This window comes from Rhinichthys klamathensis, unplaced genomic scaffold, assembly GCF_029890125.1.
Source record: "Rhinichthys klamathensis goyatoka isolate OS25496 unplaced genomic scaffold, OSU_Roscu_1.1 h1tg000695l_1, whole genome shotgun sequence".
Taxonomy (NCBI): Eukaryota; Metazoa; Chordata; class Actinopteri; order Cypriniformes; family Leuciscidae; genus Rhinichthys; species Rhinichthys klamathensis.
In genome coordinates this window covers 140,034-160,897 of record NW_026607121.1, presented here as the reverse complement: position 1 = coordinate 160,897, position 20,864 = coordinate 140,034, and the positions used below count along the sequence as shown (strand labels likewise).

Genomic DNA, 20,864 nt, shown 5'->3' with positions numbered 1-20,864 from the left:
GTCAGCACAGAGCTTGCCCAAGTTCATTATGAAATTCAAAACATTTTTATTTTGCTGTGCTGTAAATTTAATAAAAAATCATAACGCAAAACTGCCCAAGTTGTAAATCTCTGGAAGACAACAGAGTATTGTCATTGTGTAACGATCACCAGCTGGAGTGCCCTCGAGAGCCACCAGAGGGCGCTCCACAATAGACTTTGATCACTTCCTCACTAACTACATTTCCCATCACTCAATGCCCGGATTCATCAGCATTCATCATCTCATTCACCTGTGTCTCATCACCTGGTTGGTCTCTGATTGCATTCACCTGTTTCTCATCACCCTGTTAGTCCCTGTCTATTTATTCCATGTTCATTCACTCACTCATGGCGAAGTTTTGTTTGTGTCCCACTGCATCTCTGAGCGTTTACCTGGTTTCATGTATTTTGGTTTTTGGATTTCTTGCCCTGTTTCCTGGATTACTCTTTTGCCTCTGGTCCCTCCCTGTTTTGTTTGTTTGTTTGATTCTTTGTTTCTTTGTTTGGACTGCCTACCTGTGTTTTGACCCATTGCCTGTACTTTGGATTATGCCTTTGGACTGCCCACAAATAAAGCTGTGTTTGGATCTTTACTTGCCTGTCTCAGAGCAGTTTCGTGACAGAAAACTTCTACCTTCTGTCACGAAACTGCTCTGAGACAGGCAAGTAAAGATCCAAACGCAGCTTTATTTGTGGGCAATCCAAAGTACAGCCAATGGGTCAAAACACAGGTAGGCAGTCCAAACAAAGAATCAAACAAACAAAACAGGGAGGGACCAGAGGCAAAAGAGCAATCCAGGAAACAGGGCAAAAAAACCAAAATACATGAAACCAGGTAAACGCTCAGAGATGCAGTGTTGCCGTGAGTGAATGAACATGGAATAAATAGACAGGGACTAACAGGGTGATGAGAAACAGGTGAATGCAATCAGAGACCAACCAGGTGATGAGACACAGGTGAATGAGATGATGAATGCTGATGAATCCGGGCATTGAGTGATGGGAAATGTAGTTAGTGAGGAAGTGATCAAAGTCTATTGTGGAGCGCCCTCTGGTGGCTCTCGAGGGCACTCCAGCTGGTGATCGTTACATATTGACTGTATCGTATTAATAAAAGTAAGATCATATAAAGATTTTTTTTAATATAAAGTATTTTTCTAAATGTATTTTTAATAGTATTTTGAATATATTGACCGTCAGTCTGGAACACGCAAACACAGACAAGAAATTTACCCCTGCTGTTCTTTACACAGATAATCTTCGGGTGGGTGATCGTAAGGAGGAACACCAAATCAATTACGATGAGAATGTCTATACTCCTCTGGGTAGAAATGAGGAAAAGTATGACACCATCCTTACATCCAGCAGTCCTGTGGTAATAGTGAACCGCCCCCCTGCACCGACCCCACGGCCTGATTCACTTCCCACCCCGGAGGACAAGACTCCTTTCATTGCACAAGGTTTGAATTTTCTATTAAGATTAAGAAATAATAATAATTATTTTTGCAGTTTTTGTCATTGGCCAATTGAGGACCTTTAATGGATTGGTGACACTTACAGCAAATTCACTTATTCAATACCTGTTGTGACATTAAAACATATTAAAAAAATAACTCCAAGAGCTGATGCTTGTCTAAATGATTCCTTCAATTTTGCCTATATTTCAATGGATGGTGCCGCTGTGCTGGCCCAGTTCAGTCAGTTCTCAGTATTTATAAATACTTAATAATATTTCAGACTGTTATTTCCCCTATAATCCTTTAATAGACTGGGAGAAAAGAGACCTTAATATGGACCGTTTATCACAGGCAGCATTCTTAAATGTTCAATTTCAGTTTCATTAATAATTCATTTAGATGAAGGTGCCAAGTGACTTGTATTGTTAGAGCTTTATCAATAATTTACCCAGTTCTTGAGCTGTATTCATAAAGCATAAAAGAAGCATACTCTTCCTACTGTAGATCACAATCATTTTAGCTTCTGATGACCGAAAGATCTCATGAACAACAGTATTCTACCCTTGTTAGACATTCCTTGCAAATTCAGAGCATGATTCCAGATATAACTTATGTCTTATTTTTGTGAAACAATAAAACACACAATTCCTGCATCACCTTTGACCAGCACTCACAGAGGAACAATTGCTTAGCAACTAAAAGTTACAACACATCAAACTTCTAACAAGTGTCCACAGCCATGTCTCTAGCTAATTGCTACTGTTTCTTTGGAGGCATACAGCATTTTTAATAGCCTTATATGTGTCACTATTCTCATATTTAACACTAGAGTCTGAGCAGCAAAGCAGTGTTTGTGAGTATGAGCCAGTTTCTGTCAGGACCACTATCATACGATTGACAGTTAGCATACAGGGGCCAGTTTCACAAAGATAGACTTTGATTATGGCTTAGATATAGTAGATAGTCAGACTTCAGATAGACATCTAAATCAGACCGTTGCACAAAGCACTTAAGACTCTGACTATCTTAAGTAGGACTACACTGCAATGCATTCTGGGTAAAATAAGACACCATGGCGGATCGAGGAAGCGCATTCAACCGCTCAGTGCAGTTTACCCCAGCGGAAAATATGTGTTTGTTGGAGGAGTAAAACAGTTACAAGGACATTTTACTTGGGAAATTTAGTGGAGAATGTAGTAACAAGAAGAAATGTTTAATTTGGAAAAAGATTGAAGTTGCCCATCCCTGGACTAGTCTATGAGCAAATTTTAGACTTGTCTAACACTATAGACCTTATGCGGCAGAGAAACAAGGGCGCTGCCATATTAATATTAATATTAATATTATACATAATATTGTCTTTGAACTTCCGTTTTTGCGGTCGCTCTGTATATCTCTATGGCATTGCTGTCCAGGAGTAATTCGCTTTTGAAGTGGATTTACTTAATGTAAAGTTAACGAAAGTTATCATGAGGATTGTAATGTTTAAAGCAGATGTCTTAACAAATGTCAGTGGACCGGGAAGATTTTAAAACGAGCCGTTCATTCATAAATACGTAAGATCACTGTGAAAATACAGACCGGAAGACAAAAGACAACGAGTGCAGCGCTGAAAAGGGGCGGGGCTACATAAGGTCTATAGACCGGTCTAAAATAGCTTTGTGAAACCGGCCCCAGTTTGGATTGGCGGTATGGTTCTGTTCTGGGAAAGAACTCCCTGCGCATCCATGCAGCCTAGCATGGATAAGAGCAGGGAGAGCAGCAATAACCTCCCTTAGGGTAAACAGAACAAAACCAACATGAATGTATGCAGATATCATTAATTAATTTTATTGTACAACATAATTAGAGAATTTTAGTCTGATTAACAGGGAATCAGAATGCCAAATCCTGACTGATGATAGGATGAGCTGGGGATGGTGGAGGGTAATTAGCTCCTGAGAAATGCGATAGCTGCTGATAATACTGAAGGAGCTTATATATGTATACAGTGATAGGCGTCGTATTGCTATAGGTAGACGTGGATCAGCTGAGAGCCAGCTGATGCGAGCTTGACTAACGTGACAAGCCAGAACTGATGCTACGCTTGAAATATGTGTCCTTTGGACGACACTGTAAGGCAAAGCAACAATATATTTACAACACTATCCGAAGCTATTTTGCATTAACAGGTGGTAACTTGCTAGTGTTGCCATGGTCGCCTTGTAATAGCCTCATATTTTAATGCAGAGTAGATGAAAACATATGCACTGCAATGACTCACATTCAGAAAATCTCTCTCTCTCTCTCTCTCTCTCTCTCTCTCTCTCTCTCTCTCTCTCTCTCTCTCTCTCTCTCTCTCTCTCTCTCTCTCTCTCTCTCTCTCTCTCTCTCTCTCTCTCTCTGTCTATCTGTCTGTCTGCCTGTTTGTCCATCTATATGTCTATCTATATGTCTATCTCTCTGTCTGTCTGTAGTAGTGTCCCTATCTGCTTGTCTGTCGACAGTTATCTTGCCTATCTGTCTGTATTTTTTCAGATTTTAAAATTTCCGTTGTATAATTTCAGTATTAAAGACTGTTTTTTTGATTGACAATCAAAATCTTGGCTAAGGTTTCTGGACTGAAATATGAGGAGAAGAAAAAATGAACGATGATGAATGATGGAAAAAAAGAAGGCCAAAGATATGTGCTATTTTTCAGGATAGCTATTATCAGCTTCTCTCTGAAATCCCCTCCTCCTGATATACAAACTCCTTTTGTATATATTTCTGTATTCTATACAGACATCACAACAGGCTTACATCAAATTCATATTATCAGGGCATTTGTATTTATATCATGGAGGGAGTCTACATAGTTCATTTTAACCACTGATTGCCACTAATCACTGACGTTTAGTGAAAGTTTTAGAAAGAATAACATGGACCAGTTAAAATGACCTTGTATATATTTCACATACATCATCAGAGCACATTAAATATAGTGTGCACAATGTTCAAAGCAAAGTAAAAAAAAACTTGAAGCATGTTATTTTCCATGAATCATTTTTATTAAATTAGTTACATGAGTGGTTGAAACTGAGGAAACCAAGTACATCATACATCATCACTCTCTTCACAGATTGTTGAACAAGTCTTTAGGGTGTAGGGACCGCTACTGTTTTAGAGTCATATTTCCCTGTCATTATGCTGTGTCTGTGTGGCAGTGCTGCAGTAGTCAACATGAGTGTGTGTACTGTATGCGTGTGTTGGGTTCAGAGGGGGTTGGGAAGAGTTTATCAGTCTCACTGCTGGGAATACTGTGTGTCATAATGTGCTGGTCTTTACATTGGGAGCCGGGATGGGGGACTATGTTATGTGGACTTTCCATAGACATAATGATTTTTATACTGTACAAACTGTATATTCTATCCCCTAACCCTACCCCTAAACACAACCCTAAAGGTCCTTGCACACTGAGTCCGAAATTCGCGTCCGAAATTGTCGCACGTTAAAAAATAAATACGACCTCACGTTTTGTCAATCACGCTTATACACTGCCTCAGAAACTTTCGTCCATCATAAAAAAAATTCGGATCAGGTTAGATTTTCTGTGTTTTTCGCATCCGTAAGCAAGCATTTTGAATGGTGTTTTGACAATTCAGAGCCACCGAATGACGAATACGAAAAAACGCATGCGAAAATTTCGGACTCAGTGTGCTAGGACCTTAAACATGATTGACACAACGTGAGGTCATATTTATTTTTTAACGAATGAAAATTTCGGACGAGAATTTCGGACTCATTCTGCCGTGCAAAGGCAAAAGACCGTAACTTCGTTTTTGGTCGAAAATGAGTTATTGATATTTTTGGCACATTCAAGACCTCCTTTATCATGTGGATAAGTATCTTGAGTCAATTCCGTTGTTTTTTTCGAGAAAATAATGGTTTGTCTTAACCGTAACTTCCAAAAGCCCATGAGAAACCAAGGCAGAACACCGTAACACCAGTTACGGCTCTTTGGCTTAGTTTTGGAACGCTCATATTGAGTTACGGCACTCTGTCTTTGTTTAGCCGCGCGTCAATATGAAGTTACGGTGCTGGCGTTCTATCAAATAATGCTATCAGATTATACGGTGTTCTGCCTTTGTTTTACTCTCCATTAAAATTTAAATTACGATGTAGCCTGTGTACTTTGTACAGCTACCCTCCGTCCGTGTAACTTATGATGTCCTCAGAGCTTTGTCCTGCACTAATGCGGTGAGAACATTTAGTAGGCTATGCTCTAACCCGCTCCATCGACAAACGTGCGATATCGATCGCGACGGATATATGCAGAGTTGAGAGAAAAATGTTACACATGCCGAAGCAGGTCAATACAACAAAGAACTAAAGCCCCGCCTCACCCAGTTCGGGTACCGGACCTAGTTGAAACCATCATGCATCTAGCTGGCAGCAGACTGCCAAAACTTCGCCGGCGCCTTCAGCTCCGCCCTGAACACGGTCGAGCCGACGCGGGACTAATATATCACAGAGTGATAATAATATTGGCGCATACAGCATAATGAAGCAAGAAGTGCTGGTGCATACAACATCAGAACAGCTGTCAAAAGCATGCATACAAAACACAGCGTCCGGAATAAATCCGCGGAACGAGCGAAGTGCACGCACTATAATAGGGTATGCATTTATAGCATAATAGGGTGCTATAAATGCATTAGTCGTCTAAGTAGTCCAGAACGCGCTCCCTACTGAGTCCTAAGGAATAAAGCACTGCATTGGCTACTTTTCGTGAACGGATCATGACACCTTCGAACACGAATCTCGGTAAACAATCGCCTGTGAAATATGCGTCTTTCAGATTCACCGCTATAAACCAGTCTCCGGGTCGAATGAGCGCGAGGATCTGTTTTATCGTGATCATTACATTACATTATAACGCGTGTTTAGCAAGTCTTATGCCACTCGGTAGGCTACCACTTGAAGATATTTAGTCTTTACCGATTTGGAGGTATTTTGTCATGTCTAATGTATTAATAGGGCCACCAGAACGGAACCAAAACACAATAACTAGAAGGCTAGGTAATTGTAAGTCATACAAAATAAATGCCATGATCACTAGATTTTAAACAGGTTTTACTATAATGATTTTGTTAATGGTGATCAGCAACCAAATATTAATAATGTGGAAGTTATGCCTTTTGGCTTGGCATGACTTCTCACTTTTTGCTGACAATACAAAGGCAGAATACAGTAACTTTAAAATAGTGGTCAAAAGTCAAGTTTGAGCTCAAAATTTTGTTATGTAGATAATTGTCATTACTTAAACATCTAATTGCCAGATTTTCAGTGTCCTACCTATAATTAATTTGGCGGGACAACTAAAAATCTTTAAAGTCATTTTTCTCAGTTCCACACTCTAGCGAGTTAAGGTCTTTTGCCTTTGTAGGGCAGCATTGTGCAAGCATCTTAACAGAAGATTTTCTGCATTTTTACATTTTCAAAAAACAAAAACAACAACAACAAACACATTTCTGAATGATTTATAATCTGTGTTCCTAATGGGGATCTAAAAATGTCCATTTTGTCCCCACAACGTAGGGTTTACCACACACACACACACACACACACACACACACCATTTAGACCACTATGACAACATCTGCAACCATTTAGAGCAGGGGCCAAGTAGGGTCAGCATTGCACATTACATATGTTTTCCATCTCTCTTATTCTACAACATGAAAATACTAAGTGCAAGAAAGCAAGATTTTTCCATCCATTCCTACAGAGGGTCTTTCGCCTACGCACTGATCAGATTTCTTCGCCTACTCACGAGGTAGAAAGCCTCCGGGGGAGGGGCCAATGTGTGCTGTACCAATGTGTGCTGTGCCTTTGGACTCAAACTACGGCAACTTGGACTTCACAAGTGTAACGAAACCCTTGATAACAGAGAATGAAATTTTATTTTCTCAGGGGACCACGACAGAATGAAAGAGGATTCCCAAGTATGCAGGATTGCCACATAAAATTCCCCATTATTGCAGCTTTTGAAATCTATGTTGAATTGAATGCTGGGAAATTGTGGTGCTCTTCATGAGTATGTTATAGGCAGTGACTCTCAACTTCTTTAAACTCACTGTTTCCCTTATATGACACACTCAGATCAGTTCATAGAGCTCTTTCCTAAAGAGCTGAGGATCTGAATCAGGTGTTTTAAATAAAGAAGACATACAAAATGTGCAGAGCAGTGGGTCCCTATAGGACCGGAGTTGAGAACCACTGTTCTCAACTGCCTCAAACAATGACAAAAGGATCAGGTTCAAAGTCGTATGGCAGTGGGACACAGAGAGCATGCAGCATATCATTTAAAGCATGATCTGTTTTATCATTGACTGCATGCTTCACTTTAAATCAATTTGCTTGCCCTCATTGATCTCATTGGGCCTTATATTTCATTCAATTATTTCAATGAGGATTGTGAAACTGTTTCATATATATATATAGAGAGAGAGAATTTAACATTTGATTATTATCCAATATTGACACACCTCATATCTTGAAACAGAATTCATGCTGTTTGTTGTGAGACTGGGAGAGTTGAATGTTTTTGAATACATGCCTCCACCTTGTGGACTTTCCAGGATAATGCAGACTCATTCTCAGATGTGTTTGGTATACTGATGCAGTGTGGAAGCAATAAACACAACTATAATAGTGCTGTATTTATGTGATTTATTTGAACAGTATTCCAAAAGAAAAAGTCCCAAGGAGATGCTGAAACACTATACTCTCTTCCTGCTAGACAGGGTAAGATTTGTTTGTCTGAAAATGGCATAGTTTTATACAGTATAAACTATGAAATGACAAGAGATTTCATGTTTTGGATCTGCTGTAAGCCTTTTATATTCTTACTGTGTTTAAATAATTACTAAATATTGATAAATCATACGTCCAACATTTTAACTGCTTTGTGGTCTCCATTGTGACAGCGAGGCAGAGGGATAGCATCTCGTCCACGTATGACACCTTTGTGCCCAGTCAGCCGCCAGGACTAGACGAGCTGATCAAACTTCAGGAGGAGGTGAAGATGGGCACTCTAAGTATAGATGATGCTCTGGATCGATTCAATGACTGGCAAAGGCTTCAGAAGGGAATGGACAGCGCCCAACAGGTGAGGAAAGCAAATCTAGGATTTCAACAACATGTTTATGTGTTTCTTCAAGTGTCTCTCTTTAAAATATCAAAATCCTAGTTTGTGTATTATAATAATATTTTAACAAGTCATTTTAATCACATATTAAACCTTGCATTGTGTTTAAAGCATTCTGCGGTGGAAATTACATTGTTAACATGTTTGGAAATAAAAATTGACAACTGTTTTATCATGAAACAAATCACGTTTTGCCAAAATTGAAATTAAATTATGTGTTTTTTGGTGGGCAAAATGTCAGGCTCCACAAGTGTGGGACTGTTATAATTTAATAATAATAATAATAATAATAATAATAATTATATATATACTGTATATATATATATATTTATATACACACACACACACACACAATCTGGCAAGGGTTATCTGGCCATTTACAAACAATTTGAAGTCCATTTAGAAGATTCACAAGTGGAAAACATTCAAGTTGCCAATCTTCCCAGGAGTGTATGTCCCAGTAAATTCACCTCAAGGTCAGACCATGCAAGGCTCAGAGAAATTGTAAAACACCCAAGATCTACACCTCAGACTCTACAGGCCTCAGTTACCATGTTAAATGTTAAAGTTCATGGCAGTACAATTAGAAAAAGACGAGACAAGTACTGTATGACATGTTTGGAAGGGCTTCTTTTCTCTAAAAATAACATGGCAGCACAGTTGCATCTGAACAAACCTCAATATTTCTGGAACAATGTCCTTTGGACATTCGAGACCAAAATGGAGATGTTTGGCCATAATGCACAGCGCCACGTTAGGCGAAAACTAAACACAGCATATCAGCCCAAACACCTCATACCAACTGTTGGAGGGTTTATGATTTTTTGGCTTTTTTTTTGTAGCCACAGGGCCTGGGCACCTTGCAGTCATTGAGTCGAACACGAACTCCTCTGTATACCAAAGTATTCTAGAGTCAAATGTGAGGCCATCTGTCCGACAGCTAAACCTTTGCTCAAATTGGTCCATGTAACAGGACAATGATCAATTCTACAACAGAATGGCTGAAAAAGAAAAGAATCAAGATGTTGCACTGGCCCAGTCAAAGTTCAGACGCAGCGGGACCTTAAGAGGGCTGTGCATATCAGATGCCCACAAAAACCTCAATGAACTGAAGTAACATTGTAAAGAAGAGTGGGACAAAAAACTAACTAAGGACTCATAAGGCAACAATGAAATAAAAATATTTCTACCTGACAGTAGTGGATCATGCAACATATTTTAGGTACAAATGTAATATATACAATATATGAACACAAATAAAGTTCCAACATAAGGTTTAATATGAGAATCCGAATAGGTATAAATCCAGACAGGTAGCGGGAAACACACACTTAACTGAAACGAGACCGGACAAACTCAAAGGGAACACATAGGAACTTATATATTAAAGATAACGAGGTGAACACAGCCAACCTAACTAATAACAGTAACCGTGGAAACTAAAGAGCAGCGAGAATCTAAAGAAAGGAACACATGTGACAAATGAAAACAAAGTAGAAGTCCATGCAAACTTAAATTAACTGAACATAACAGTGACACAAGGACTGTAAATGTACTGTATAAAAACCATGGGTAACACTTTATTTTTTGACAGTCTACTTTAGACATTCTACTAACTATAAGTAACTTTGCAACTACATGTCAACTTATTCTACTAACCCTAACCCAACAGTCTACTAATACTCTAATGAGAGTTGTTTGACATGCAGTTGCAAAGTTGCTTATAGTTAGTAGATTGCCTAAAGTGGACTGTCGAAATAAAGTCTAATTATACTGTGTATAAAGGGACTGATACACAAATATTATTTATACTTATAGTATATATTATACTAGTATATAGTAGTATATAATTAATGTAGATGAGAGTTGTAGTTGTGCACACCTGAGTCATCTCCATCATTACTGCTGTAAGAGGTTATTTACACGTGCATCCCCTCAACCTGCAAAGCAGACATACAGTACTTCAAAATTGGCACTTTACTTTACAGTACAAATGTGTGCACTTACAGTGTACTTACCCAAGAAAGTAATGAGTAAAATAAGCAGATGGGTTAAGGTTAAGTTCAGGCTTAATACCTAGTTATTGTGATTACTACTACATCACTGTAAAAAAAAAATATTTTTCAAAGTTGTAAATAAACTAAAGATTACTAGAGTGTTTTACAATATATGTGTGTGTGCTCTATAAACTACCAACAAATACATGTTTGAATCATCTTGGTATGCTCCTAAAAAGTGCATATTAAAGCCTCTTCAACAAATTGTTTTCCACAGGAGAAAATACAGCAGTTGAGGGCAAGAATCATCAGCAACAAAGAGGATGATGAAAGTGTCTATGGTAGGTTTATTGCATCTGTTCAATAAATGTGAGATAAATCGCTCATACAAAGTCTGATACAAGGCCCTAGAAATTGCTCTTTGATGCTTCCAAGAGTTTACAAAAAGGTGTTTTATAAGTTCTGATTGGATAGACATCAAAAGACTGTTTCTCTGCTTGTGTTGTTCATTCTGCACAATGATTAATCAATCTCAAAATAGAAGCAGAGCCAATCAGTTGAGAGAAAACATCTCATGGATCAGCGAGATATAATCCTTGCTGTAAAGATAACAGCGAGAATATGAAAAAAAATAATAAATAAAGTCACCATGGGTGAACAAGACGAAATGGAAATATATAGTATGTCAGTTAACAAGCCTCTTTTCTCTCCATCAGATAAAATCAGCATTATTCATCACACGCCAAGTAAGTGCCCTGTCATGAAAGCAAGAAAACGAATCGGTTACCTAACGTAACCTCGGTTCTCTCTAGAAGAGGGAACGAGTATTGTGTAAGCTAGCTTACGCTGCGGGAAAGATTCATCTTTGCTGAGAGTTTGAAGCCAAAAAATTATTTCATAATTTGTATCCATTGACAACGCAGTTCCTCTGCGGCAGACCTAGAGCAGGCTAGCTAGCAGCTCATTGGTTCGCTCAGAGAGAACTGCTTAAGCCTATGGGAGAGCGGGGCTGAACCCGCTGCCAATGAGAAGCGCCCGCGCGCTCATTGCATCATGGCCCGCCAGAATGGGCGTGGCTATGGTGTATATAACAGTCTCTCCCAGGCTTATATGTTGATTTATTTCAGCGTGAAGCGAAACGCTAGTAGCGCAAGCACGGCCGGGAACGCAATACTCGTTCCCTCTTCTAGAGAGAACCGAGGTTACGTTAGGTAACCGATTCGTTCTCTTACGAGAAGTTCTCTCGTATTGCGTAAGCTAGCTTACGCTGCGGGAACACCTGGTCAACGCCATTAATCCACTCATGAATCCCAGGGTGATACCGGGGGATTTTTAACGTGGAGTGAATGTAATATGAGGCCGGCAGAGCGGGCACATGAAGTATATACATAAGCATCTAAGGAGAGCACAAGGGGCGAACCGGTTGTGTGAGGGACTCCCAGTAATGCAGCTTCTTAGGGAGCTGGTCGTTAGACAGCTAGTAATTTTGCCTGCAAGGCGGGAACTTCCAAGTTGTAAAATCGGACAAAAGTGGACGGGGAGGCCCATCCCGCGGCCACACAAATGTCATGAATGGAAATTCCACAGGACCATGCCCACGATGAGGCCATGCCTCTAGTGGAGTGCGCCCTGATGCCCAGAGGGCAGGGCAGGCCTTTAGATGCGTAAGCAGAGGCGATAGCGTCGACTATCCATCTAGACAGTGTCTGTTTAGAGGCGGCCAGACCTTTGGTGCGCCCCCCAAACGACACGAAAAGCTGCTCAGCGCGTCTGAACGCGGCAGCGCGCGTAGTGTACAATCTCAGAGCCCGCACCGGGCAGAGGAGATTGGCGTCGCGCTCACTATCGGATGAAGGCAGAGCCGATAGGGAAATAATCTGAGCCCTGAACGGGGTACCAATCGCCTTCGGGACATAGCCATGCCTAGGTTTGAGAATGACAACAGAATCATTCGGTCCAAACTCAAGACACGCGACGCTGGATGAGAGCGCGTGAAGATCCCCCACGCGTTTTACTGAGGACAGAGCCGTCAGAAAAACGGTTTTGAGCGAGAGGTATTTTAGGTCCACAGACTCGAGCGGTTCGAACGGGGGTGCTTTCATAGCTTCGAGAACTATAGAAAGATCCCAGATAGGAACCGAAGGGGGGCGCGGAGGGTTCATCCTCTTAGCTCCCCTGAGGAAGCGGATGACTAACTCGTCTTTGCCCAGGGACTGAGCGCGTCGGGGTTCAGAGAACGCCGCGACGGCTGCCACGTAAACCTTGAGAGTGGAGGGGGACCTGCCCTTGTCCAGCATCTCTTGAAGGAAAACAAGCAAAGACGGCACCTCGCATGACCGTGGGTCCAGATGTTTGTCGGTGCACCATTTTGAGAACACAGACCATTTAGACGCATAGAGCCTTCTCGTGGAAGGTGCTCTAGCCTGTATGATAGTGTTTCTTACTCCCTCTGGCAAATCGACGAATAGTCGTTGATCACCCATGCATGTAGCGCCCAGCGCCGTGGATGGGGGTGCCAGATCGTGCCGCGAGCTTGAGAGAGGAGATCTGCTCTGACTGGGATGGGCCACGGGGCTGTCTGTGACAGCTGAGTGAGCTCCGGAACCCAATTCTGACTCTCCCAACGCGGGGCTATGAGGAGCACCGAGTGGCGTGTGTCCCTGATCCTCTGAATTACCTGTGGTAGCAGAGCGATCGGAGGGAATGCATAGAGCGGGCGGCGAGGCCATTCCTGGGCTAGCGCGTCCTCGCTCATTGAAAAAAATATTGGGCAGTGAGCGTTCTCTTCTGACGCGAAGAGGTCCACTTCTGCTCTGCCGAATAGCCGCCACAGTATTTGGACCGTTTGTGTGTTCAGGGACCATTCTCCTGAGGAGATGAGGTTCCTGGACAGTATGTCTGGACCGTCGTTCAGATGGCCCGGCACATGCGTCGCTCTGAGCGAGAGCAGGCGGCTCTGAGACCAAACTAAAATGCGGTGTCAGTAGGAAGAGATTCCTGGATCTGACACCGCCCTGACGGTTGAGATAGGAGACCACAGCCATGTTGTCCGAACGGATCAGGACGTGGTGTCCCCGAATGAGCGGGAGGAAGCGCGAGAGCGCGTTCTCGACCGCAAGCATTTCCAGACAGTTTATGTGTAAGGGGCTTTCCTGTGTCGACCAATGGCCGAAGGCCGGTGAGCCCTCGCAGACTGCACCCCAACCCGTGTTGGATGCATCTGTCGAGATGACTTTTCGGCGGGAAAAGGTCCCCATCGTGACACCCTGTCGAAACCATTCTGCTACTGTCCATGGCTGCAGCGCCGTGAGACATGTCTGCGTAACTCTGATCAGCTGGCGGCCCGTGTTCCACGCGCGGTGGGGTACACGGCTGTTTAACCAAAGCTGAAGCGGGCGCATGTGCAGAAGGCCCAGCTGAAGCACAGCGGAGGCTGAGGCCATGTAACCCAGCATCCTCTGAAAAGTTTTCAGAGGTGTGCGGGTGCCCATCTGAAACGAGGCGGCCAGTCGCTGAACACTGCGCGCGCGCTGTGTGGACAGGCGAGCCGTCATCATGACCGAGTTCAAATCTATTCCTAGAAAGGAAATCGATTGACTGGGTTGAAGGGAGCTCTTTGTCCAGTTGACAGAGAGGCCCAGCGTTTTCAGATGGTCGAGGAGAACTGCGCAGTGCGACAGAAGCTCCGTCTGTGATTGGGCCAAAATCAGCCAGTCGTCCAGATAATTCAATATGCGCAGCCCCTGGCTCCGCAGGGGGGCGAGCGCCGTATCCATGCACTTCGTGAATGTACGGGGCGCCAGGGATAAGCCGAACGGGAGAACGGCGTATTGATAAACATGACCCTCGAAGGCGAAACGTAAGAATGGCCTGTGACGGGGATTTATCTGGATCTGAAAATAGGCGTCTTTCAGGTCTAGAGAGACGAACCAGTCCCCCTGGCGCACCTGCGCGAGGAGTTTCCTGGTAGTGAGCATCTTGAACGGTCTCTTCATGAGCACTTTGTTTAAAAACCTGAGATCTAAAATCGGTCTGAGGCCGCCGTCTTTCTTGGGAACCAGAAAATAACAGCCGTAAAACCCCGACTCGGTCATAGATGGTGGGACTCTCTCTATGGCGCCCTTTTGCAACAGCATCGCAATTTCTGAGCGGAGCGTGCCGGCGGCCAGCGGGCTGACAGTAGATTCGAGCCGAGCGCGCGCACGAGGCGGGCGGCGGCGAAACTGTAGCAGATAGCCGTTCTTTATAATGCTTAGCACCCAAGGGGAAATGCCTGGAATGGCTTCCCACGCTTTGGAGCATGCGGCTAGTGGCCGAATGGCTATATCGCCCTGATTGCTGCACATAGCGGGCTGGACACAGTGTGTGGGCGCGCTTTGAATGTGTGTGGCAACGGGATTTGCACTCAGAGAGGAGTCTATGGGCCGTGAAACAGAGCGAGCAGAGAGGGGACACGCGCATGAGCTCGTGGGCGTGTTTATGTTCTCTGATATTAGAGCGGGCTGTGCCCGTTTCATGTGATGGGGCTCTGAGAGAGACACGGGATATGTTATGCTTGTGTGTATGGGTGAACACATGATTGTGGGCACATTTTCTACACAACTGGCATATTTTCTCTTTTTGAGATTTCTCTGGGTAGCCGTGAAAACGGCTTTTTGTCGCTCGCAAGCGGGCTGGGACACCGGCTTGTTTGTGGCGGTCAACACTACAGCAGTCGGCGAAACAACGGGGACTGGCAGAGGGCGAAGCTTTGACGGCGGTCCGGCCGCAGCGGGAGAGCGCCGTCGTTTTCTTAACTTTGCTAGGCAGACTTCTGATGATCAGGCTTCAGCGTGATCTTGGGTCGCGGGCCCCGTGGGGGCGGCGGTCTGCGGCGGCTGTCAGAGCGAGAGCGAGGGCGGCCGCCCTGTCTGCGCTGGGCTGTTTGAGTCTGCGGAGGAGGGCGCTGTGGTGGAGCTCTGGCAGGAGGCTCGCGAGAGCGGCCTGCGGAAGAGCTAGCGCGGCGGGGCAGAAACAAATTAATGGCCTGAGTGGCTTTCTGGACCTCGGAAAAGCGATCGACGATTCCCGTGACAGCAGATCCAAAAAGGCCCGTCGGGGAGAGGGGCGCGTTAAGAATCGCGGCGTGCTCAGAATCTCCCATGTCGGCGAGCGTGAGCCATAAGTGTCTCTCGGATACACAAAGGCTGGCCATGCATCTCCCCAGAGCTTGTGCGGCGGCTTTAGTGGCGCGAAGGGCGAGGTCCGTAGCACTTCTCAGATCCGTGACAGCGGGGAAGGGGTTTCTACCGCTCTCGGCCCACTCACGGAGAATATCGCTCTGTAACACTTGGAGGACAGACATAGAATGCAGCGCTGCGGCGGCCTGACCGGCGGCGGCGTAGGCGCGAGCATGAAAGCTCGAGGTCGCTCTGCAAGCTTTCGAAGGAAGCGTGGGGGAAGAGCGCCATCTAGCAGAGGGCGGGCAGAGGTGTGCGGCGACCAAGTCCTCAACGGGCGGCATGGCTGAATAACCTTTTTCGGCGGCTCCGTCCACCGAGCGCAGCGAGGCGGATATATCGGAGCGGTTTCTAGCCGAGAGCGGGGCATTCCAGGACTTCGTCAGCTCTGTGTGAAGTTCAGGCAGGAATGGGGCGGCCCGGTTGCACGCGGGGGTCGAGCGCCGATGAAAAAAGCTGCCGTCCATCCGGTTCGGGGCCTGCTCGGGTGGAGGAGACCACTCGAGACCGAGGCGTTCGACGGCCTGTGAGAGGAGGCGCATTAGTTCCTCCTCTATCCCGGCGCGGATCCCCGCCGACTCTCTCGTGGATCCGAGAGATGACCATTCCTCACTGTCTGACGCGAGCAGTGAACAGGAATCCTTCTCCTCCGCGGCGTCATCGGAAGCGACAGAGCGGCCACTCGGCGGCAACTGTATGTCCGGCTGGGGCGGGGAGGGAGAGCGGGAAGCGGGAAGCGGCGGCGGCGGCCCGCATGGTTCCGCAGGGGGCTCCGGCGGCCTCTGGGAGCGGCGTTTCTTTTTACGCGGCGAAGAGAGAGGCGGCGCGGGAGCGGATTTTGCCGCCAGAAGTCGTGCCCGCAGGGACGACAACGGCAGGCTCTCACAGAAGTCGCATCCTCCATCCGCGAGGGCGAGTTCTGCGTGCTCGAGTCCCAGGCAGAGAGCGCAAATGACATGGCGGTCTCCGTCCTCGAGAGGAGCGCGGCAAGAGCCGCAGGAAAAACGAGACATCTTTAAAAAGACGCTCGGCTCTTTTAGATATAGAGAAAAGAAGGATACAGTCGTCGGATGGCGCTAGCTTGCAGGGCGGCTGAAGGTGGCGAAGACGGCCGGCTTCTTCAGGGTCCGGGAGCTCGCTAGAGTGATGCCTTCTCGACGGCAACGGCTTTTCTCAGGACAGCAGAAGCGTGTAGCTTGCTGAAGATGAAATGAATCAACATATAAGCCTGGGAGAGACTGTTATATACACCATAGCCACGCCCATTCTGGCGGGCCATGATGCAATGAGCGCGCGGGCGCTTCTCATTGGCAGCGGGTTCAGCCCCGCTCTCCCATAGGCTTAAGCAGTTCTCTCTGAGCGAACCAATGAGCTGCTAGCTAGCCTGCTCTAGGTCTGCCGCAGAGGAACTGCGTTGTCAATGGATACAAATTATGAAATAATTTTTTGGCTTCAAACTCTCAGCAAAGATGAATCTTTCCCGCAGCGTAAGCTAGCTTACGCAATACGAGAGAACCTCTCGTAAGAGAACTTTCTCTGTTGCTGTTACATCTCTGTATCTGTCTCCTCCATATCTGTGGCAATGCGGCTTTTTTGTTTGTCTCAGGGGAACTGTTAGCGAGAAGAATGGCTTTTACACAAAGGTTTCAGTCTCTGTGTCTGGGAAAAATGGAAGTCTTTGAGAAGACGTAGTACCTTTTATATACTTCTGTAAGAGTGTCTCTGCGATTTATGTGACTGTCAAAGTACCATCTAGAGCCAGCCACCCCTTACTAAGCTCTGTATACTCATGAAAAAAGTGTCTGATAGTTTATTGAAGGCCTGAGGTGGGGAAGTTTCCCTGTGGTGCTAAATGTATGTATGTACATGTATTCTGTGTAGCTGCATCTGCAAATGAGTGTCGAAGAGCGAGCCAGCAACTGGACACAGAGTTCTACAGTAAATCTCTTAAAGGACAGAATGTGAGTTTATGAGGGACATTTTGTACATGTACTGTTCCTCAAGAATTCTATAATACTTAGCCAGCAGATTGTTTTACCCAGTTAGTAGTCTTATATATTATCTATTCTTTTTAATAGTCAAATTTCTTGAAGAAGGCAGACAAGCAGTAAAAGTAAGTAACAAACAAACCATTTATCATTTTCTTTAAATAAAAATATGCACAGTGATTTTGTAAGTTGTATTGATTGAGCCAAAACATAACACACCTGTAATGCAGTAATTGCCACAATGTGTTGTCACCTGTATGTCAAATGAATGAATTCATTTATTTTGTCTTATTTCAGTCATCCTGCTTGAGGATTGAATGCTACTCTGAACAAATGCACTAAACAGGAACTGATACATTGTAGGTTATATTAGCACAATATCACGGCAATTTGTAACTCTTTTTACGTTTTAGCGAAGTGGTGGCTAATTTGTATGAATTCGTACAATCCCAAATTTGTTAGGGTTAGGGGTGGAACTTCATGCTTCCTTTTTTTTTTTTTAAATCATGTTTTCATATGAATCACTTCATACACATTCATACGAAAGTGCCACCAAGTAAAATATTTTTCCCATGAGATTAGGTTAGTATTTAGTCCGTCAGAGCAATACTAAAATCTAATGACTCTTAGTCATATCCCGCTATTCACTATTTTACTATTTGTTTTTTTAATTATATTTTACTTAATGCTTAATAACATGAACTCTGATTGACTTCTGAAGACTTTAGTAGATCTTTTTGTAGCCTTCACCACCACTGTTTACTTAATATTATTTGGACAATACATTTATCATTTCTTTAAAATGTTGTCAAATGTATTATTTATATCCAATAAAGAACATTCAAACTGAAATTCTACTATAATTTGATGTCTTTTTAATGTTTTCTGTTTCATTGTTTTAAGGATATTTTTAGTTACATTGCATGTTCTGGTCCTAAGGGGGTGCTGTGCTACTAAGCATGGTGATCAGATTTCTGGTTTACGCAGATTTCTCATGTTGTATTGACGGGCATTTTGATAGACAAAAACAAAGCCATTGCACATCCCATTGTCCCAGTGGACCTCTCAGTACCATACGGATCACTGATTGTAAGTAAGGACACAAACAAGCGTCTGGGAGAAAGCATCTACAGAAGCGAGGTCTTCCCACACGCCACTTCTGTGTCAGGGGACACGATCTAATGCGGATCTGCGATTCGAGGCAAAACCCCGGGAGCGGCGCTGCTAACCCGCTCTGCCTGCCAACCCTAGCAGCTGGACACATTTGCATTATCAATCATGCTCTTTGTGAATAATATGTATTAAAGCCTTGCTGCTATGCAGTGCTTGGATGAGCCAGTTCTGCCTCCAGAGATGATTCGGGTCCTGCAGCCTTGATGGCATTTGTGCCGTGTGTTTGCCTGTCACCTGCTGCTCTGGGAAAGAGATGGGCTTTCTGATCCTGGGCTGGATCAAGCTTCGACATTCCTTCTTCAAATATGAGAGTGTTCAATCCAGTATGAAAGAAGCAGCACCAGCCTGAACAGGATAGGGAAGCACACAGGCCCTCCATCTTGTATGACGTTCTGACATATTAGATCTCATTCAGTTCACATGCAAGAGAAATATCAATCGGCAGCATCTAATCAACACTGTTAGTTGCCAAAATAAATATGATCATTTATATCGCTAGTCCTTGGCCTCTTATGAAAATTAACATCAGGAGCTCTCGCTTTTCTCAAGCTGGAAGAGAGATGATAAACCCTACACAAAGCATTAAGTCTTCCCTGAAGTATAGAGCTTTATCAGGGGGAGTGAAGGGCAGGATTAGGATTCAAATGCACCAACAATACTCTCATAATACCACAAACTGATAGAGATCCAACCCAGCTGAGGTTCACAGTCGACTGCAAAACCAATGGTAAACCCAGACAATATCTCTGCCATATATCAGCCATTTCCTTTTTATGATTTATGATTTCATTGGATTTTATTTTGCTTTAACTAACCTTTCTAAATTTCTGTGGTAAAAAAGCACTTGCGCAGATATGTAAAATTATAGTTCCCACAGTTTTTTTGCATAACGGATGCCCACGGGTCTACGAAAACACAATTGCACACAAAAATGTATTCTAGTCCCTGTCCCTGGGATTAATACCCATAATTATACACAGCTGAAAGCTTCCCCTTTGCACCCTAATAAAAATCAGGCAATTTCACAGCCAGTGGCATTCTCTCATCCCATAATCCCCTGCATGTGTACAGTACATGTGACCCTCCTCAACAAGGGCCAAGGTCGCTGTCGGGGTACCTCCGGTTGATAAGAAGAGCTTTGATTTGGGGTTCCTGCCTGGGAAGAACCAGGCCGTTAAATGGAGTCCACCACAGTAGGATCCCCCCACCCCTAGCCCCCCATTCTGCCTTTACGCTCACCAGTGTCCTTATGAGCAGCCTGAAGCAATGCCAAAGTGTTTGACATTAACTGAAATGCATTGAAATGAGTCGCATGGACATATGTTTTCAGAGTTAAACCTGGCTTTAAATGAGCCACAAACCTTGCACTGATTCTCACAGTCACCACGCAGCTCTTATTAGTGTAAATGGCACTCTTCATTAACATGTTGCTAATGGCTTGTCCTCTTAATGCTGAGTGTTTGTAATGCTAAGGACAATGCATGGAGTGATTGCAAATCAGCAGATACAAGAGCCAGGTGTCCTCTGAGTGTGTTAGTGCTGACTGCACCTCAACAGATGTTTAACAAAAGATTTTGCTGAAATACTGGCAGGAGAAAATCATCAAGCATGAGGCACTGACCTAACTTTTCACTTGTTATTTTAATGCAATGCGTATAACATATTTGATATTTACAAACTCCCACAATGGGCTTGTTATAACAGCTAAGTTATTAAAGTGCCTAGTCATTTGTTATGTAAAAGACCTGCAAATCACCTTTTTTAAAGTAAACTAGAGGTGCATAAGTCTTACACTTGGCAAAATAAAGACAGCATTAATCAAGCATAAAAGAGGAGAAA

The 20,864-nt window shown here is 44.0% G+C and overlaps 1 protein-coding gene across 1 annotated transcript in view; it reads left to right on the top strand.

The window, feature by feature from the left end:
• The window catches only part of LOC130076851 (B-cell scaffold protein with ankyrin repeats-like), a 76,919-nt gene extending 58,414 nt beyond the window's left edge, over positions 1-18,505 (top strand). Inside the window, exons 9-15 of the mRNA XM_056242123.1 lie at positions 1,274-1,480; positions 8,183-8,245; positions 8,428-8,609; positions 10,923-10,986; positions 11,362-11,391; positions 17,746-17,825; positions 17,943-18,505. Coding sequence (XP_056098098.1) covers positions 1,274-1,480; positions 8,183-8,245; positions 8,428-8,609; positions 10,923-10,986; positions 11,362-11,391; positions 17,746-17,825; positions 17,943-17,975 — 659 coding nt within the window. The 3' untranslated portion in view covers positions 17,976-18,505. The remainder of the gene's footprint in view (positions 1-1,273; positions 1,481-8,182; positions 8,246-8,427; positions 8,610-10,922; positions 10,987-11,361; positions 11,392-17,745; positions 17,826-17,942) is intronic.
• Positions 18,506-20,864: the final 2,359 nt, after the last annotated feature.